This window comes from Pristis pectinata, chromosome 22 (assembly GCF_009764475.1).
Source record: "Pristis pectinata isolate sPriPec2 chromosome 22, sPriPec2.1.pri, whole genome shotgun sequence".
Taxonomy (NCBI): domain Eukaryota; kingdom Metazoa; phylum Chordata; class Chondrichthyes; order Rhinopristiformes; family Pristidae; genus Pristis; species Pristis pectinata.
In genome coordinates, this window is record NC_067426.1 from 18,979,952 (window position 1) to 19,002,250 (window position 22,299).

The following is a 22,299-nucleotide window of genomic DNA, read 5'->3' on the forward strand; positions in this document are numbered from 1 at the left end:
GGACAACAGCCATCTTTAAAAGGAAATATCTTTACTCTCCTACTTTAGAAATAAGTAAAATAGGTACCTAAGAGCCTAATTAATGTAAGGAACCTACAAACAAATAGGATATTTGAGGTAGTTTTATTGAGATTGTGGCATACTGATTGGGTACTGTCTCTTGTACCTTTTGCTTTTTGCACAGTCAAAAGCAAATAAGGTGTGGGAATACTTGGATACTAATATCCATGTCCCCCCAATTCTGTATTACAATAATCCGCAAGAGTATCACCTGATGTCATGATCTGTGGCACTCTTTGTTTTACAGAGTAAGCAGGCATAGTTGGGACTCTTTGGAAGGGGAGGGAATGTTAAAAATTGATTAGAACTTTAATTTATTTACATTACTTTTTGATAAAGGAACTGTTAAATTCAATTGCAAAATGAAAATTATTATAGCATTGTCATCTCTACCACGTGGGTGTATAATTTCTGGCAGGTTAAACTAATAAGATATACTGTCACATATCTTCAACAAACACAGCTTTCTGCAAGAAGCAACAGAGAAAGACAAAATACACTAATAAGCTTTGTTCAATTGATAACATTTATTAGCTTAGGTGTTAATTTTTCTCCCAATCACTATTTTAATTAATGTTGATCCAAATTTCCTAATTACAAAGAACCTTTTCTAGTTTCAGAGATAAATGAATACAGATCATGTAATGCAGCCTTCTAATCTGCTGAATCTTCAAATTTAATTTCTTTTAAAAGGATAATCAATTAATAGTATTGCAGCCATTGGGCTCATATTAGCACATGGTTGTAATCATCAACGCATTAAATTATTGATTTTACACTGGATTTACTGGGAGAAAAGACTAAACATACTTCCATACCATCATTCCAAATATATTTCATGTACCTTCTCCAAGCTAGAACCAAAGCAACTGCAGCATATTCCTGACAACTAGTACCTAACGACCAGGGGTAACACTGCACTATGGATAAATTCAATGCAATCTGCCTCAAGTTTGCAGTTTCTTTGTTATTGACATTGACCACATTTCCCTGAACAGTAATGTTTCAATCTCAATCTATTTAGATAGAAATATTTAGCCAAAATGGAGCTATGCTGATAGCCGCAGGTCAGATTGTCTCAATTTGGTTTGTAATTAATGCTTTTATTTATTGGCATCTGTTCAGGTTCTGCCAATTTTCTTTATGATTAAAGAAGTTTTTATAGGGATGCACGGTAAGTTTTCTCTGAGATATAGGAATGTAGAAGAATGTTTTAAATTTTACAGATTAATGGTACCTTCTTCTTGTGCTTAGTGCATATGGTGGTCTTACTGTGGAATAATACAGGCATGCAGAAAACAAATCTAATTCAGCATAAAGGGGATGAAATTTATGGCTGCATAGGCTTGTACAATCTGGCCATTCAGAAGAGTTATTCATTTAATATATTGGTTAAAACTTTTAATCTTGGTAATAATTTAAAACTCAGAAGTGTGGTTTAAGTCTCTACTTACAAGTTAGCTCATTATGGACAAGAATCTTGGTCTGGACTATGGTGTCATGCTTAAATATAATTAGGATCAAGGTTTAAAAGCTCTTGCAATTAGATCTAAGGCATAAATCTGTGATACATATAACTCAACCTGAAAGCGTGGTTCATTAATCATTTGAGAAAAAGAACATGCATTTATAGAGATGCTAATATTATAACTAAATTAAAAATTTAAAAAATTAATTTTATTCAAAATGTAGTTTAAATGTAACTCTGTAGATCATTACCTAGAAATTCATTCATATCCTTAATGTTGAAATTATGTAGATTTACTAAATCTCAGATTTAGATTCTGCACTGTTGCATTATTTATGTTATTTAGTTCAGATTTTTGGAACAGTTCATTTTCTAATGCGATAATTATCATAGGTTATCAAAGATATTTTACCAGAAGTTACCCAACAGTAAACATATATTAATAAAGTAAGTGACATATTGTGGCAAGTAATTCATTATCAGCAAAATCTGTTCATTAGCTCTGGAAATTTAATGTGAAATTGTAATGCTCAGGCAACACATCGAGTTATCTTTGACAATTGTAAAAATCAGTAAGATTTGTTTCAGGATGTCACCTTGAGACAAAATCACTCATCATTATTGTTCAGCAAGCATCATTGAATGGATAGGAATCACCATTATCTTTTTAACAGAGCAACACTGTCTAGGTTCAACTTGTAAATAAAGTTTGAAGTGCTCACAGCTGTGTCTTTCCCGTACTTTTTTTTGGTTTTGTTTCAGCCAGTAAACTGACCTTATAGAAGACAAAGACAGAAGACATGCAAGCACAAACGGCACAAAGCTTATAACTTCTCCACTGCAAAAGCAAGCGGTATTATATATTTCATCTCTGCAATGTTGTGGACTGGGTGAGGAGAGCAGAGAGAGAATGGAAGGAGACAGCAGGGAAAGATGTGGGTGAAGAATGCCTCATATCTGTCATCCCAGTCACTCACGATGTAATTAGCAAGAAGTTTTAGAAGAACACAGATGCCAGAGTATTTACTTCCCTCTTATGTAGTCAATATTTGTTCAAAATAACATACAAAAACACACATGCACGTACAAGAACAGTGATAACAATACTGCAGTAAGAGACAATAGCAACATTTACATATCCCGCATCTTTTAAGTGCTGAAGTACAGCTCTCATTGAACACTGAAGCTGGATAACAGCGTTATGGATTTGAAGCTTTTTGGAGAAGGGGGGGAGCAACCCACAAACCATTTTGCCATTTCATTCCCCTATCAGCCAACTTATATTGATGAAGCCTCAATATTCTGCATGGGAATGAAATAAAGCTTCAACACCACAAAGAATGGAGTCCTTACAGTTGTTCTTTAATTAGGCAATCACCGAAGTTTCAACTTTTTTTTTAAAAACAGTCCTCAAGAAAACAAGAGACAGCTGATGGATTGTTGCTGTGGAAAATGATCTGGTCACAGAAGGCAGGCAGTCAGGACGTTCATTTCTTCCCTGCTGGCACACTATCTGGTCGCCTTGTTTGAACAATTTTTTGCTTTGGCAGCTTAACTGCACCTTCATCTTCATTTTCACTCTCACAGATATGAACTACAACACTCGGAGTGCATTCCGTTCCTGCGTGGACCTCGTACTTTTCACCTATAGCACAAAGAAGGGAATAGCAATGACTTTGCATTACAGAAAATCTCACACATTAGCCAATGAAAATTATTCCTTTATTTCTGAAAGAAATAAATGCATCTTCCACCTTTTACATAATGGCAGGTGAAAGAGGAGCAGCCTCCGGCAAGCTCAGTGCAGAAGCATGCATACTCATGAGTTTAGATAGGAGTCAGCAGCTTAGTGAACACCAACCTCCCCTCCATTGACTCTGTCTACACTCCCTGCTGCCTCAGGAAAGCAGCCAACATAATCAAGGACCCCTCCCACACCAGTCATTCCCTCTTCTCCCCTCTCCCGTTGGGCAGAAGATATAAAAGCTTGAACCATCGTACCATCGTCTCACGTACCATCAGACACAAGGACATCCTCTGTACCACTGTTATCAGACCCATGAGCGAACCTCTCATACACAAAAGATGAACTCTTGATCTCCTAATCTACCTCGTTATGGCCCTTGCACTTTATTTGTTTACCTGTACTGCACTTTCTCTGCAGCTACAGGACTATATGCATTCTGTTTTTCTTTTACGACCTTGATGTACTTATGTATGGCATGATCTTACTGGATGGAACACAAACAAAAGCTTTTCACTGTATCTCAGCACATGTGACAATAATAAACCAATACCACTACCATTATCTGAGTTTTAACATATTATCCCAGTCACACAATTGTAATATTTACTTGAATCCATTCATGTATTTGAAAACATAAACTAGATTATTTGAATTAATTAATTGCTGTCTTAGGATATTGTTGAGCATTTGAAAGCTGTGTCAAAAATATTCCCACCCGTGGCTGCATTATACAGTACTTATCGGTTCATTAAATCTGATGGAAAAAATATAAAAACAGATTGTTTAACAAATGAGAGAGCACAACACAATTGAAGACACCCCTTCAGACACTCAGGAAGTGCTTTAGTGTCTTTCAAATGGGAACAGAAGGGTGGAGGTGGGTAAGGGAAAAGGGAACGAGGGCCAGGATGTCACTGGAACCCATAAAATGCAGAAGGAACAGACTTGCTGTCCGAGGGAAATATTTTGCAGTGCTTTATAATGTAAGGTAAAAATAGTGGCTCTTTAAATTCTGTGACTCATAACAAGAGTTAACTTTCACAAACTGTAACTGGTTGTAGATGAATTAAAACCTCCTACAGACCACAATAAATGTAAATATGCCTGGTGGGATGCAGTAAAGCAAACCAGTGCAGCTTTGGTGTCCTGTCACAAGGTGGAGATGCTCGATTTACATTGTCACTACATGATGGGTGGCTTGTACAAGGCGGAGTCATCTGATTAGACACTCGCTGTGATACACCAATAGGTTGGACAGGCAAGGCCTCCAGTCAACTCTGGGCCACTTAGTCATAGTAGCATGAAGGAGGTCATGTGATGACCCCCCCCCCTTCCCCCAGTGCGGGGGATGACAAGTAATATTTGGTCCTCTAGTGGATTGACAAGGAATCTCTTGGAGATATTTTTTGGCTGTCTCCTTTCTTTGGGTGGGGAGTGGTCACCTAACAGCCATGCCTGCTCCCCAGATACAGTCAAGAAATGTGGCTGGCAATTTCCCTGCTAATCATCTGGAGGAAGGGCATATTATAAAATATCAAACTTGCAGACAGCTTTACCTCCTTTTAAAATACATTGTTGCCTCCCCAGCTATGTGACCTAAGCTCAACATTCTATTCATTTGCTGACCCCAGCCTGCCTCCAATCCCAGAACCCCACCCTTCCCCCAGCCTGGATGTGTATCCAACTTCCAAGTCCCAGACCGAGCCAGAAACTCCAGTGCTTTCTGGGTCAGTCAGAGGTGTTCTGTCGTTCAACGACCTGGGGCAGTGAGAGGTTTTGGCAGAGGCGGGATCACTGAGAGATCAGGCCGCCTGACATGGAACCAGGAGACTTGACTCCTGGTGGGTGGGACATTGGAAGGTGGGTGGGACATTGGAAGGTCGGTGGTTTGTAAGTTACTGAGGGACCCCAAAGGGGAGAGAGGTACAAGGATAGTAAAAAATGGAGGGGGGTGGGGGAGCAGGTTTGGAGTCTTGGGCCAGACTGCGAGCCTGTTGCTGGAGATCGGTGGTGGCCAAGTACTACGACACTGGTTGCATGGTGGAGGTTGCAAGGTCGAAGGGGTCACTGAGTTGCGAGTTGATGGGTAATTGCAGGAAGACATGCTGAGTTGGGGGCCTGCAACTAGTAGTAGAAAAGGAGGGCTGGTGGAGCTCAGTGAATGGGGCTGGGGAATCAGGAGCTGTGTGGGTGGGAGGGAGGGCGATAAGTTTGCAGGGTGGGAGTCAGCAACATGGGAGTGGGACCCAAAGAAGAGCAGCTAAGTAAGTAACTGAAAGGGGAGCTGTCCCGGTCACGTTGCCAGAACCAGGCTGGGATGTGCTGAGGGAAGCTTTCATTAAATTGCACTGCTGCAGGGAAATCCTGGTGGGTAGAGAACACATCAATGTACGTGCAATATGCGACCAGAAGTTCCTGTGAATTTCCGGAAGGAATTCAACCTGGATATCATTATAGCTGCATTCTGTGCCTGGATAAAAAAATGTTTATTTCATAGGCTTAGTGCTATGCTAAAAAGTGCCGTGTGATTGAATTTCCAGGCAGGGGGCCAGTTCTACATACAGACTTGAGAAGCAATGGGATGAGACAGCTATGGTGGTCAATGCATGGAATCAGCCTTCGGAATCAATGAATTTGAGCCTTCAAAATCCATAACCTACCAACCATAACCCATCTCCAACACTACTCGGACCGATAATCCCCTCATTGGCCTCCCAGCAACCTATCAGGACTTGAGACTTATATCCATAAGCTCACAAAAGGCACTGATGCAAGGCTCACAACCAGTGTCAGCAATTCAACCACAAAGGGCACTTCACCCAAGCATATGCACATTTATAATCATCATTACATTTACACATTTCTCTCTCTCTCTTGAAGGACTAGGTGCCATGTGAGGGTAGGTAGCAACGGCAACCATTCTACAAGCTGCAGACAGTATAAGGATGCACCTCTCACATTCCTCGCACCATAACCCTTCTCCATTTATTCAGCCAAGTACAGCAACCTGGCTGGGTGACATTAGAAAAGGAAAAAGGCACATTGTCATTGAAATTAACACTTCCAGCTGAAAGCTCAGACATTGGCACTGCAAATGAGTTCACTTTAGAGGCAGGATCTGCATAAGGCAAGTCTTTGGGCATGAGGCTTCCAGTCAGGGCACAGGGAAAGGATAGTGTCATTTCTAACTCAGCTGAAGACAAAGCTGTACAAGTGCTATGTTGCAGAGGACTGTGACAAAGCAGCCTAGGAAGATGTAGAGAGTAAAATGCACAGGCAGATCTACAAGAAACCTGCATTAAATGACTAAGGGCACACAGGAGCCCAGCATCAACCTTGCACACAGTTTGGCCAGAAACTGGAACACATTGTTCCATATGGCCTGGTGGTCAGTTCCATTTTAACCACAGTACTGGATTGGATGGCTGGTGTTTCAAGTGTCCATCACAGAACAGACCAAAGACATGTAAGCGAGGGTGCCACAAAGGAAGCCCAAGGTGTTGCCATGCAAGCATAACTGCTGCCTACTCTGAAGGGGCATTAGGGTATCAAAACCCTTCAGGAACCCCTCCTTCCAACAGATTACTAGGCTGCTGAGGTGTTGCCCTGACAGAGCAGAGGTCCCACATTGCAGCATTCTGCACTGCTCTCAGGATGACAGTGTGTGTAATCCTACCACTACTAATTCTTCCTCTCCAGCATATCCTTTAATAACTCATTCTTGACCAGGCTTAACCTTAAATGTTAAGTATGTTACTTTTATGGCAGCTGGATACTGGGAATGTGTGAATACTGAGGAAACAAACCACTGAAGACTGGTGTGTTGGCAAGAAGCCCACATCTAGGTTATAATTTTTCAGACCTTAGACGCTTGTCACAATATAACATTACGGACCAGAATCATTGCTTCAAATTTCCTGACCATACAATAACGCTGAACTAACAGTTAACTGTTCTCAAAGCCTTCTGTGAGTGCACGGCAAAATGTTGAGAGCTGAGCCCTCAGTGGAAGATGACACTTAGCACCATAATGGAAGAAACAGTGTGACCCAAGGCCATACCGACAGACACCAATGATCTTGGAGCAACAGAAAATATGCCTCAGTGGGGATGTTGCATTTCTTTGAAGTTTTGATCAGCCCTCCAATCTTTTCTAGTTGCCAACAGGGTGACCAGTTTCCCATTTGCTTAAGATTAGTTCCACTCCCCAGGGGAAGTTCGTTGGAGGTGAGGTGCAGCATTACAGTGAGAAAAGTGTTGGGGTAGTGAAGCAGCCTTGTTTGACACTGGTCTTCACTGAGATTGGTTCTGTTGTAGACCCGCTGGTTAGTATCAAAGCTTATTTACTGCAATCCTTGTCTGTTGTCTCTGCTGCAGAATATGGAATGGCTGATGATTCCATATTGGGTAAACTGGCTTTTTTTCCCCAGTCATTAATACCCACAGCAACCTAGTTATCGATCAGCCAGCATTATCTTCCTTGGACTGTTCTGAATGCCAAGCCGGCTCCTGGTTGGTTAGAGGATTTTAGATTGTCTTCAGCTTATGGGCATGACAATCTAAATAATGAAATTTCTATACCATAAGTGATAGAGAAATGGGGGGCTATGTGGGAGGGAAGGGTTAGATAGATCTTAGAGCAGGATAAAATGTTGGCACAACACTGTGGGCCAAAGGGCCTGTACTGTACTGTAATGTTCTACGTTCTATGAAGAAGTGAGGAGTTGCCACAACAGAATGCTTCAATAGTTCTTCAGTGGAGTTCCAACTATTATTCATCACTTCGTCAATCTTGAAATTCTGGAGCCATATGTCACACAATGTGGAGGCTTTAAAATTACTTGGCATTCATCAGAATTCCAGGATGATAAACTGTCCTGCTGGAGAATAGTGGACTCAATGTGCAGATATCCACATTTACACCCCCACCGCCAGCCTGAGCTACAAGCTGACCAGCTTCCTTTCTTAGGTTAAAACTGCCCTGGGAACATTTAACATATTGAAACATGAACAGAAAATGCTGGGAGCAATCAGCAGGTCAAACAAGTGTCATATCAAGGACACTTCCCCAGAACTGGATGTCAGGCAGCAGTATGCCTGATCAGAACAGCGTCATAGTTGGGGGCTGGGGAAGGCATTGGAGGCTGGTGATGGATGTGTGGGTAGATTGTGGGCATCCAGGCTTGGTCCTTGGGCAATCATGGAGACACTTACCCAATAGAGACCCAGTCCAGTTCTGTGCTGGGAAGCCCAGATTGTTCCAGGAGAGCCCTACAATGGTTGCTGCAAGACAGCTTTATGTGAGTTCCCCTGCAATGGGCTTCATGGGGAATGCTATCATCCCCATGCGCCCATACAAGGTAATCACGCCCAGTCTAATTCCTGCAGGGAAATACGTGACCCAGAAATGGTCACTATTATGTTTCACTCTGGGGGAAGAAATGATTTTCATTCACATAACTTTGAAACAAAGTATTGAATTTAAGTTATATAACTTTGAAACAAGGTGTTAAGCAATTGAATTTCTAGGCACCACATCAGATTGTTATTTCTTTCCCCCAAAGTATTTTGTGAACAACATCAGATGAGAATCTCTATTCAAAATACTTGTGAAATTTTCACCAGGAACTGCTGCTACGAACCAGCAGAGGGCACTGAAAGTTGCTGAACATCGATTGTCCCCAGACTTTGCTGAAACATCCTGCCTGTATTTTTTATTTGTTGTATTCATTTCTATTCAGACAGTGGCAATTACTTTGCCCGCTGCCACATGAAGCAAAAGAATCAAACACTTACACCTGAGTGCATCAGTAGAAGAAATGTCAGATTCAGGCCAATATGCAACTAATGTCAGCTAAATGCACCTCAGGACTCATCCAAATTGGAATGGGCAGAGATTTTAATGAGGATCAATCCAAATCAATAATCCAAACAAAAAAACCCTTGCAGCTCTGTAACCAGTCAAATCAGAAATGCTAACTCTCTGACATGGAAAACTCAGTCAGAAGTCATACTAGGTTGGGTAGCATAAAAAGTGCTATAATAGCAGCATCAGCCTATTGCAGTCTGCCTCCTAAATTTGGAATGTATTTCAGAGGCAGAACAAATAGATTGAATTTCGAAGGCAGAGTCCAACACTCCTAGACAACTATGTGGTGCATTTAGCGCCAGTGACAACGGATGAATTTCTAGGCAAACACTACTTCTCAGAGAGGAATGACAGTAATCACTAATCTTTCAAAAACATTATTTTCAATCTTTGCTTATCCATTTCTGACAAAAATAAATTACTATTCCAAAGTTGTAAGGGCCAACAAATATTTAGGGCATTACTCTGTGAAGTTTTGAAACAGCACAGCCCCTGGGCGTATTTGCACCCAGTGCTGTCTAATTAAGTGACTCAATTGCATGGATTTAGAGCATTCTCACCTTTCTCTTGTGGGAGCAATTCTCTACAGGATGGGTGTTTCAATTCAGCAGTGAGGGAAAATTTATACTAACTGCTTCATCACAATTACTTATGAAGAATTCATTTCAGGCCCGTCCACAGTAGTCTGGGCAACCTTAAAAAAAATGCTCAGAAAACATGCACACAAATTCCATGTTACTGTACATGCTCAATGTTACTGTACAGACAATGCTATATCCCACCTGGACCAAGAGTAGCAATTGCACGCAGCAAGTCATAGTTAATGGTCGGAGTAGCATCTTCAATTGGATGCCACCCTACTGGCGGAGAGGCTGGAGGGGAGATGAGGAACTGCTTCACAGGTGGAGGCGGGGCCAAGTATGCATTCTTGGCCTGATCTTGGGTACTCTGGACCTGAAAAATAAAATTCATCACAACATGGACATTCTGTTTACCAACACAGCTTGAAGCAGTATGATGGTTAAGTTGACAAAATATAAAATGCAAATCCTTCTTTCAAAATTACATTGCTACTTTTCCTATTAACAGTCGTGAAGGTTTCTCAATGCTAATTTTTTTCTTTGAACAGAGCAATCACAATTATTTAGGAATCTTGGACAAATAAGGCCCATGGGACTCAAATGTACCTTTTATACGGGTCAACCATCCTAGCTACATTTACGGGTCAACCATCCTAGCTACATTTACATTGAACATCCTGCTCCCTTCCTTCTCCAGCAGGGAATTTAATTGTCTCTATTTTCATTGCCTTCTTGAATAGCTTCCTTGGAAACACATTGCCTGATTTCAATACATTTTCTAGTGAAGAAGTTGTGCTTAATTTTCCACCTTCCACTTTACTTAACTTTTAGCCTGCAACCCCTAAAGCTTCCACACAGCAACAGGTTTTGCCATTCAGCCTTTTTCACTAGCCAATCAAATTTACAGATGATCAATATCTTAATACTATTTCCCACCTTGGTCCTGTGACCCTTGCTTAATCTAAAACCAACCAACTCAAATTTGAAGTTTTAACAGTTTCTTGGCAGGGACTTTGCACTAAAATGGACTTTGCTTTTTTTTTGTTCCAATTCTGTTCTTGTAAAAATTGTGTTTAATTTATGTTTTTCTAGTGAATGCTGCTCATCTGATGGTATGTGCCTGTGATGCTGCTGCAAGTAAGTTTTCATTGCACCTGTGCATACATGTACTTGTGCATAAGACAGTAAACTCAACTTTGACAGTTACTCCGAATGTAAAAACAAACTTTACGGACATTTTCCTGAATAGCTGCTTCTTAATTTTAAGATAATTCCTCCTTGTTCTTGACGGTATCTACTCTTTCAAATAGTTTCAATAAAAACCATTAAATCCTACAGTAACCTTAAACAATGAACAGATTAAACCTCAATCTCTTATATTCGAGGAAATACAACCCTTACTTATGAACTGACAAGACCTAGAAAATACAAGGGATGCAGACATAGGCATCCACATCTTTGATGATCGAGCCCACATCTGTCATCTCCACTGTGGTCCAATGTCCTCTTGTCAAGGAGCATTCTTTTTATACAATGTATAATTCACAGGATCTCTCACTGAAATAAATACTTGATAGACAGGCAGCTGGGTTCAGAGTTGTGGACAGTTGGAGAGGAAATAAGTGGGCCTAATGAGAGAAATGGGGGTGGGTGGAAACAATCACTGAGAAATCTCCCTGAAGAATGGAAACAGCTGCATAACAATAGACACTTTGGATTCCCTGGCACTGGTCGAGGAAAGGCCAGGCACTTTAAACCTGAAGCATGCTTCAACAAACTGGTTTAGACCTACTCCACAGTAATGTCAAAACCAGTCTTGCACAGTTCATTGTGACCACACATGCCCAGTAGCCTGTATACACCTTCATCGCATACGCAGAGAAGATCTGCAGCTCATTTCTGGGGATGCATTATCAATGCCCAATGTACCTGTCGCATTTAGTATTCATGACTTACTACAAAATCTGATCATGTACACTATGCGACAGAATTTCTAGGTCTGTATACTTCCAATCTCCTACTCGTTAGGTCTCCAAGGATTATTTTTCCAGACAAAAATTTCAAGAAAACAGTCAGGTCACAATCCAAAGACAAGAAATCTCTCCTGAATGTAACAAACTTACAAGGACATCAGATATAATGTAGTTTCAGCCCCCAATTTTAAAACTTGAGAAATATGTTGTGTAATTTTGATTCAGTTCCCTTCATGACAAACCTTTTTATCTTAACAATTTTTAAAATAAGAGTTAATTTCAGCATTGCTCAGTTAAGTCAGGTCATGGCATCAAGATCTCGATGACTTCAGTGTGTAATCTAGGGAGACATTTCATAACCACGTTGTTCAATGTTAAAGAGAGGTTCTAGGCACTTCCTCAAATAGTTCTTCAACACCACAGCAAGTGGAAAATTCTCTTCACATCCTTGGCGATATTCTTCTGTGGGACTATTAGATCAAAAACAGCCCTGTTTCTAAAGGTGAAAGCAGGTGATCTTACTAAAAACTTTTTATTTACATTATTTATGAAATGCAATGACTGTTGGGTGGAAACCAATGTAGGTTGACTTTCAGTTATATTGTTGGTGTGGAAATCCCTTTTGGCTCATGTGAACATTAGTGTTTAGCTGACTGCTGGGCCAGTGTAGGTGTGGCTCCTGCCAACAGGGTCTCTCTGCTTGAAATTCCCCAAAATTCACTCCACTCCCTGGAGACAAGGCTTGTTTCATCAGAAAGCTGACAAGACCTAGAGGATGCTGACATAGCAGAGGCATCCACATCTGTGATGATAGAGCCCACACCTGTCATCTCCACTGTGGTCCAATGATCTGTTGTCAAGGAGCATTCTTTTTAGACAATGTATAATTCACAGGATTCAAATGGTCATCTGAGTGATTAATGACTGAGAGACCCATGGCTTATCAGTGACAACTGGTTGACCAAGATATCATTTGGGGAGCACTGTCTAACATATTAGGAACATCCTCAAAAAAATTTCAGTCTGTCAGTATAGTACAATCTCCTGTTTCGGTGTTGAGAAATCGAATCACCTTATCATGAGAAACCAGGTGAGCCTGTGAACAATTTTCTTTCCTGGTGCGGAACTACAGCCAGAAAATGCATGTTCAAGGAAATGAATGAGTTTGGGACTCAGCATAACCAGAATTGCCACTGAGTCACACAGCATGGAAACAGGCCACTCAGCCCATCATGTCCATGTCAGCCAGTGGGCACTCATCTGTATTAATCCCATCGTCTAGCACTTGATCCCATTTCTTCTACGTCCAGGCGGTTCAAGTACTCATCTGGATACTTCTTAAATGGTGTCAGCAACTCTGCGTCCACCACTCTCCCAGGTACTCACCATTCTCTGGGTGAAAAAGGTCCCCCTCAAATCCCCTCTTATCCTTTACCCTAAATCTATGTCCTTTAGTTTTATCTACCTCTGATATGAGGAAACGTTTCTTGCAGTCTATCCTATCTGTACCTCTCATAATTTTATATACTTCAATTATATCCCCTCTTAATCTTCACCACTCCAGGAAAAACAGACCCGGCCTCTCTTCATAACTGAAACACTCCATCCCAGGCAAAGTCATGGTGAATTTCCTCTCCAGAGCGATCACGTCCTTCCTAATGAAGCTTTGACCAGGACAGAGCAGCACAGGCTGTAGATGCAGCCAGAGTACAAAATGTACAAGTGGATTGATGAAGATGTTGACTACTTAGATTGCCAACTGCCAGATCATATCTAAGGGAGGAAGCAGCAATTATACAATTAGACAACAGAAGTAAAACAATGCAGTGTAGGAGCTGTGGAAAACTGCTTGTTCGGAGGGAATAAAGCCCTGTTTTGGGTTCAAACTGCAGATTATGTGGCAAGTTCAACCATTGGGAGAAGATGAGCAAATCAAAGGCACAGCAAAAGGATCAATGCAAAAGAAATAAAATCAGAACATCCAGCTCCTGGAAGATGACTCGGAGCTCATGGATGCAGTGGAAAGTGGAACTATACATCTGCCTGAAGTGATTGGGAGTGGTAATTCCCTGAGAAATGAAATCCACACTATCATCGAGACTGGGAAAAGGGTGAGAAAATCGCCACAACCATCAACCTAAAGCTGGATCTGAAAATGGAAGCAGAAAGTAAAAGCACAACACTCGGTTTATACCAAAGCATCTTTTCAGCAAACACAAAAAATGATAGGCATCAGAAGGAAAATGTGTCGAAACAAAGCAAGGTCATGTTAATCGTGCATGGGAGAGATAAAAGTTCCACAAATTGGAATGACCCAAATTGGAAGGTTGGACAAAGGAAGTTAACTGCATGTTGTGTCACAGAATTGGAAGGATATGTTATCCTGAGTGTGAGCATTGTAAGCAACTACATTTGATTTCAGCAAACCACAAAGTGGAGAAGACAACAGTGTGATTTGAAAGCAACATGCTAATCAAAAGAACCCTTCAAAAGAGCCCCATGAGACCAGTGATTCACCTCCCACTTCAAGTACTAATTGTACTGAAGTGAAAGCTTTAAAAGGAACTTTGAGATGGAGCAGAATAGGTTAATAGACAAAGTCACTAAATCTAGATACTGGGTGAGCTCCATGGTGCTGAGATGGAGGCTAAGGATATGCCTAAGTCAAAAGACCTGGATTGGACGATCAAGAGGGACCACTGCTCAGTCTCCATTCCACAAGACCTCATGAAGGTCAAAGTTTCAGCAAACCTGATTCCAGAAATGGATTTGAATATTGGTGACAAATCCTCACTGTTGACAACAGTTAACACATCAGCTGGACGAATCAAGTTCCAAGGTCTACCTTTTAGCTTCAGAGTGAGTAAGGACATGATTCAGCATAAAGAAGAGGAGGCCAAAGATGTGAGGAATAACAGGAGTAGCAGGTGACAGCCAGATCTATGGAGTCAGTGAACAAACCCATAACTGTCATCTTCAAGAGATGACTGAAAGAAGTGGGGAGGCTGGGCTCAAGCTAAATGCTGAGAAACATGTCATAAAAGGAGAAAGAATGCCAGCTTATCAAAATGGGAAACACACCAGGTAGAGTGAAGCCAGGGGCAGAAAAAAGGTCACAGCTATCACTGAGAGAAAAGCACCAAAGGACAATCAATGCATGAATTCTTCCATTGCCCATGCCTGGGACATGCAGCAAACCTGAAAGACCAAATGAATAAAGATGCTAAGTTGCAAATGGTCACAAACCCATAAAAATGAGCTTTAACAGACTTAAGGAGGTGATGTACACTGAGACAAACCTGTCATTTGACAGTCACTTATTGCGTCTGGTGCCCCCGGTGCGGCCTCCTGTACATTGGTGCAACCCGACGTAGATCGGGTGACTGCTTCATCAAGCACCTTCGCTCCGTCCATCACAACAGCCAGGGCCTCCCGGTGGCCACCCACTTCAATTCCACATCCCACTTCCATACCGACATGTCTATCCATGGCCTCCTGCACTGCCACATTGAGGCCAGACACAGGTTGGAGGAACAACACCTCATATTCTGCCTTGGGAGTTTCCAACCTGATGGCCTCAAAATCGATTTCTCTAATTTCCAGTAACCCCACCCCTTCTTTTTCTTCCCCCCCTCACTCCCTTGTCTTCCCTTATTCTTGTGGCTCCCTTCCCCTGCCTTGATGACCTGCCCATCTCCTCTCGTCCCCTCCTCCATCCTTTATTCCGTGGTCCACTGCCCTCTCCTACTAGATTCATTCTTCTTCAGCCCTTTGCCTCTTCTACCTATCACCTCCCAGCTTATTACATCTTCTCCCCCCTCCCTCACCCACCTACCTTCCCCCATCACCTGGACTCACCTATCCCCTGCCTGCGTGTGCTCCTCCCCCTCCCCCACCTTCTTATTCTGGCTTCTGCCCTCTTCCTTTCCAGTCCTGCTGAAGGGTCTTGGCCTGAAACATTGTTTTTTTTTGTCTCTATGGATGCTACCTGACCTGCTGAGTTCCTCCAGCACTTTTTGTGTATTGTACAACCAAAGAACCTCTATTAAAGGCCTGGGAGCAGCCATCGTACAAGCTGACAGTATTTGCCTCAGACTCAGTGAAACAAGAGATGCCAACATAGAGACAGAGCTATTGGTGATCATTTAAGCAGGTAAGTCCCAGGCTCATATCTATAGAGAAATTTCGTAATAGAAAATGATCACCTATCCTTACAGGAAACCTGAGTGAAAAGCCTGTAAAGTCCACAAGGAAGGCTCTAGTGGCTCAGAGTTATGGTTTCGCTCAGGGGAAATAAACCCAGAAAAGAAATGGTGCTAGCAGTGCACTTTTACACTGACAGCCTCAGGAGCAGCACGCGAGACCAAGGTGTGAAGATATACTAGGTAATAAATGTGATTCCAACAAACTGAGTAAGGTCAGAGAAAAGACTGATAAAGACAAGGAACTACAGATGCTCTCACAGCAAGTGCTTCAGCTGAAACAAACACAGCCAGCAAAGACATGATTGGTAAATTAGAAATGACATGTCACTGGAAGGTGGCGTTCTGTTGCTTGAATCCAGAATCATCACAAATGAATGCAAGGAGAATAACTCCAGAAGATGCATGAAGATCACATGGATATAGAGAAAGGCAAGCTTGGAACTAGATCAGCTGTACATCAGATTGGCACCTACGATGAGAAGGATAGAAAAATAGAAATACACCACAGAAATAAAAGGCACAGCTACTGAGATGCCACCCTGGTCATAGCATACCATGAAGTTGTCTTGATTTCACACAGTCTTATGGCTATAGGCTGCTACTCCATGTTCCATTGATCTGAAGGATGAAAAGTTTGAGAGTCATAAATATTTACCACAGCTGCTTAAATCATATTTGCAGATTAAGGGATTCCTGAGAAACAGAACAACTGATCCCAATCTATCTTGAGAGAATTTACAGAATTTGTACAATACAGGTTCATCATTATTCCCTCACCCCCATGCTATCTGAGAGGGCACAGCTTCATAGTCAGGCATAAGCAAAACAGGCAACAGGACCCTGAACAAACACAGAGACAAAGGAAGACACCAACTTTCCTTATTGCCACTCAGGGCTATACCTCTCAAAACTGCAATGAAATCGTCAACAGAGCTACTGAATGACAGAAAATAAAAGCAAATTTTGCAAGGCAAAATGTATCTTCCAGAAAGCCAAGCAAAAGTAAGACAATGACTGAGTGATACACAAGTGAAAGGAAACCAATACTACAACTACCATGCTTCCTGCATTGTTAAGAGTGTAAGCAGTGCTTTACATGATCCGGTTATAAAATATTCAGTGGGATTCCAAGATACCAATAAATGTGATACCCCAAAGGCATAAAGTGTTTGGGAAACTTCAATGTCCTTCACCAATAGTAGTTTGTTAGTACCATTGCAGGCCAAGTCCCAATGGATTTTTTTGTTGCCAGACTCAGTCTATAGCAGGTAGTGGATGGACCAACATGACTGAAATCATACTATTCAATGTACTTGTTGCAGATATCTGTGACAGCAATGGTAGGAATAACAACTGCACAGTCCTTGTGGAGAGGAAGTCCATTTTCACATCGTGCTCTATGGTACTACTGTTGTATAAATGGTATAAACTCAGAACAGATCTGGCAGCTCATGGAGCAAAAAACTGCAGATGCTGGAAATCCAAAACAAAACACAAAATACTAAAACATTGACACTGATTCTCTCTCCACAGGTGTTGCCTCACCTGCTGTGTGTTTCTGGCAGGTTTTGCTCTTGATTCTGGCAGTTCAAAACTGGGCATCCATGCAGCTTCTGTCTGATACCAACATAACTGTCTGATGCCACACTTGATCAAATGCTGCCTTGAAATAAAGGACAGTCACTGGCACAATCTGTAACCTCATTGCCTGGCTTAACCGTACCTCCATCATTAGACTCAACTCTGGTTCAATGAGGAATGCACATTCTAGGACTAGCGCAATGCATGGCTAAAAATGAGGTGTTATCCTCACAAAGCTGTGACATGGGATTATTTGCACACTAAACAAGGAATAGACAGGGTTAAGCAATCTCACAACTAATAGATGAGATCCAAGCTCTGCAGAGCTGCCATATCCAGTGTTGAATGAATAAACAGTTAACAGCAGAGAGAGAGAGAGATGACAGAAGATTTTGGCTCTCGATGATGACAGGGCTAGAGACAAGGATGAAACATTCATAACCGTGTTCAGCCAGAAGTGCCAAGTGGATGATTCACCTCAATTTCCTCCCAAGATCCCCACCATCGTGGAAACCAGTCTTGAGCCAATTTAATTCATGTCACATAAATGTCAAGAAATGTCCAAGAACACTGAATACAGCAAAGGCTCTGGGACCACATAACAGCTGGTTGTAGTACTGAAGAAATGTACTCCAGAACTAGCCATGTCCTTATCAAGGGTGATCCAGTGGTTACAACACCAGCACCCATCCTAAAATGTGGAATATTGCCCAGGTATGTCCTGTCAATAATATTCCAGGACAAATCCAATCCAGCGAATCACCATCCAAACAGTCTTCTGTTGATCATCAGCAATGTGATTGAAGGTGTCATTGCCAATGCAATCAAATTACACTTGCTCACCAAGGAGCTGCTCACCAATGCACAGTCTGGGTTTTGCCAGGCCACTCACTCTTCAAACATAAACCAAAGAGCTAAATACAGAGGTACCAATGACTGCTCTTTATTCCAAGGCAGCGTTAGATCGAGTGTGGCGTTGAAAAGTTCAGGTAACAATCATGTCAGTGGGTTTCAAGGGGAAAGCAGTTCAATGGCTGGAGTTGTATATTGCACAAAGGAAGATGGTTGTGACTGTTTCAGCCCCAGGGCTTCAGTTTGTCAGGGTCTCCCAAGCTCAACCATATTCAACTGCTTCCTCAATGACCTTTCTTCCATCATAAGGTCAGAAGTGAGGGTGACAATTGCACAATGTTCCATTTCATTGCAACTTCACAGAAAATGAAGCAATCCATGTCTGCATGCAGCAAGAGCTAGACGACATTCAGGCAACATATGTGTTACAAATTGCCAAAAAATGACCACCTCCAATCATGGAGAGTTTAACTTTCTCCCCTTGAAATTCAATAGCATTACCACCAGCGAGTCCCAGTAATCAACATCCTGAGGGTCACCATTAACCAGAAATTCAACTAGCCATGTAATTACTGTGGGGGCCTGCATAAAAGCCAAGTGCTACTTGCAGTTGTGATTACAAAGGACACAGTTATCAAATATAGGTGTCTTGCTTTGCTGGTAGGGCTTTTCACAAATTCTGCAATGCAGTAGAGAGCAGCAAAGTGTCATGTACTGTGTAACCCAGCAGAGCCAACCAGCAAGGATCCTGCGGCAAGATTTCTGAGAGGGATGCTGACCCTGACTTTGAGAAACACAGCAGGCTTTTGCATTCACACCTGGAAGGGAGCATTTGGTTGCAGCGCAAGGCTTCCAATGTGCAGGCATTCAGAGAGAGGTTTCAGAGACCTCCCTGGTGACCTGCTTTCATGAGTGCCCAATGGAACACAGGAACAGGAGGGTGTATATGTGCTGCATTATCCCCCCTCTGCTCGAGCACAAATCTATTCTAAAATGGCTCCACCAGAAGCATTTTCAGTGATGCCTGAAAACTGATTCACTCAATATCTGGTTGGATTTAGGAGATGGTAGTCCCCAAATTGGCCTTTGTTACCCCAAAGTCATGTCTTTAAGAATGATACAATGAGATCCAAATTCTACACAGTCTTGTGGTACTGCTGATGATTCAGATACTATATTAAACCCAAGCCTTTCTTTTACCTTTGTTTGTTTCTTTTTGCTCTGTTCCTCCTCTGCGGTTTTTGACTTACTATCTGACTCATCAGCAGGTTCCTTTTTTTCCTGGGCAAAGATAGATGTAAATTCACTATTTAAAAACTCTGCTGTTTCAGTCTCCATTGATTCCTGTGTTCTTTAATAATTTTAAGTGGATCGATATTTTCTTACATTTACTCAAGCATAAACATATGACATTTTAAATAATCGAGCACTTTACATTTTTGGTATTCTGTTACTTTTATCCACTGTTGTTAGCCCAACCTTATAATTTACCCAATTATCCTGCTCAATTCCCTGCATGATTTCAAAGATCACTGCTTTTCCCCTGCACCACTGCACCAACAGCTGACTAAAGCAATAAATAGAGGAATGCCCAAGTACATTATTTACATGGATTTCCAGATAACATTTCTCATCAGAGAAAATACTTCAGAAGAAAGTGACATGCAAAACACAGCAGATGATAGAAATCTGAAAAATAAAAATAAAATGCAGGAAATGCACAGCAGGTCTGGCAGTATCTGTGGAAAGAGAATTTACAGCACAGGTCATTGACTTTCATCCGAAGTATAAATAATTAGAAACTGTGCATATTTCAACTTGCAAAGAAGGGGAAAGCATGGAGAATAAAGAGAATGTCTGTAATGGGGTGGAAGCTTAGAGATTGAATGATGCAAGCAGTGGTGGTCCTGCTTGAAGGAGGTAGTGAACGCTTAATGGTAGCGGATCTGCCTTATGGAGGTGTAAGTAGAGGGAGATGAATGAAGACAGAGAGAGAATAAACAACAATGCTGGAATTGTGAGATACAGAACCTCACAGTTGCTGGGAATCTGAAACAAAGAGAATGCTGAAAAACCCAGCAGGTCAGGCAGTCTCTGGAGAGACGAAAACTGAGCTTTTGTTATAGGTTGATGAGCCTTCATCAGAACAGGCCAGTGCTGACATAAACTGGAAAGGCTTGTTGTCTGAATTTAACTTTCTCTTTGTGAATTTAATTTTCTGGCTTTTTAAAAAGGCATTCTTGAGCTTCATAAATATTCTCTCAAAATCGTTGACAATGTTTAAAATGAACATGTTTAAATATTTGTAAATGGAAATGAAAAATGGTACGAAAATGGTATGACTGGAATGCGTTGCCTGATAGGGTGGTGGAGGCAAATTCATTGGGGGCTTTTAAGAGGGGCTTGGATGGGCACATGAATGAGAGGAAAATGGAGGGATATGGGCATTCTGTAGGTAGGAGGGAATAGCTATGTTGGCACAACATTGTGGGCCGAAGGGCCTGTTCTGTGCTGTAGTGTTCTATGTTCTATGGAACAAGAGGATTAGAATGTGACTAAAGAGGGAGCTCTTCCACAACGTGGTATATATGTAATGGGCCAGATGGCCTTGATGCTGTAAAATTCTATGGTTCCTTCCTGCCCCTTTCCGACATGGCTTATGAATATTATCAATGATCAACTTATTTGCTTATTTATCCTTGATATTGAAGACCATAGTCTCTGGAGCAGCACCAAAATATTTATAATAGTTCTTCCTGACTTCAATAGCTGCTCTTCAACGTGTCAACATTAACCCACGACCAAGAAATCTGCAGTATTGCCTGGCCAAGTGTTCTAATTTTCTCATTAACAGGTCTTAATTATCTGTACTAAGTTACATACAAATTAATGTTTCTGATTTCAAGATATTGTTCTATGCACGCTTACCAATTGTTAGAAGTTAATAAAGCACAGTGGATATTTTTACTACATTAAAGGCAGCACAAAATACAAGTTGCTGAAATAAAATCTAACTTGTTCATTATTTTCTTTTCTTTGGCCACATTTATTCCTGAGCATAAAGTTAAAAATAATGCTAGAAACAAAACATGATTAACATATCAGGTCGATGATCTTTGATCAGAGTGCTCTTCAGCAGAATAATGAAAGGTCATTGACTGCAAATGTTAATTGCATTTCTCTCTACACAGATGTTGACTGATCTAGTGGGTATTTCCAGCATTTTCTGTTTTTATCCCAGATTTTCAGCAAATTGATTTTCATTTTCTTTTAAACAATTCTCCTGTGTTTTATGCGTTCATCATTCACCCTTCTTCCAGCATAATACATTTTCCTTCAACTCTTAAACTAGCAAGTAATTTTCTTTTCTGATATTTGGTCTACCTTTTTTGCTGAGGAAAAGATGCAGCCCATTACTCTTGTGTTATGCTATTTTACCAAATATGGATTTTAATTATAGCTTTCATCCAATCAGTGATGCTCACAAGACATATCACTACAAAGTCACAGACATGTCATCTGGCATATTTACATAATCATACCGATGGTGTTAATTAATGGGATTAGAGGTGGGTTTTCCATGAACTGGATATTACTGACATATGAACGTTACAGAATTGGGAGTGAACATTTTCACCCATCACTGGCACAAATTCTGTTGGCACTACGGGGCAACTTTATTGTTAGTCCTGCAATCTGTCTTTGCAGTTTCTTTGAAATTTAGTGAGTGGAAGTCATGGAAGTGTGGTCATTTAAAGACTCAAATTGAAATGGAGATGACAAAAGGTTGTGATGTTTAAAACTATATATTTGGTATTTCTCAGCTTTCCTTTCCTATTCATTTTATTGCAGCAATATTTACCATATTAAATGTGACTCTCCCCAACTAACCTTCCTTGTGTGTTTCCATGTTTTCCAGATTAGAATTTGGAAATGTTTATGTAATGTGGGAGACATGAGGAA

At 41.2% G+C, this 22,299-nt stretch overlaps 1 protein-coding gene across 3 annotated transcripts in view; it reads right to left on the reverse strand.

The window, feature by feature from the left end:
* Window positions 1-567: 567 nt before the first annotated feature.
* Window positions 568-22,299, reverse strand: part of LOC127581625 (calcipressin-2-like) — a 90,290-nt gene continuing 68,558 nt past the window's right edge. For all 3 annotated transcript variants that reach the window (XM_052036152.1, XM_052036154.1, XM_052036155.1), the window contains 2 exons: window positions 9,927-10,098; window positions 568-3,173 (listed from right to left, as the gene is read on the reverse strand). In XM_052036152.1, the coding sequence (XP_051892112.1) occupies window positions 3,016-3,173; window positions 9,927-10,098 (330 nt within the window). In that variant the 3' untranslated portion in view covers window positions 568-3,015. The remainder of the gene's footprint in view (window positions 3,174-9,926; window positions 10,099-22,299) is intronic.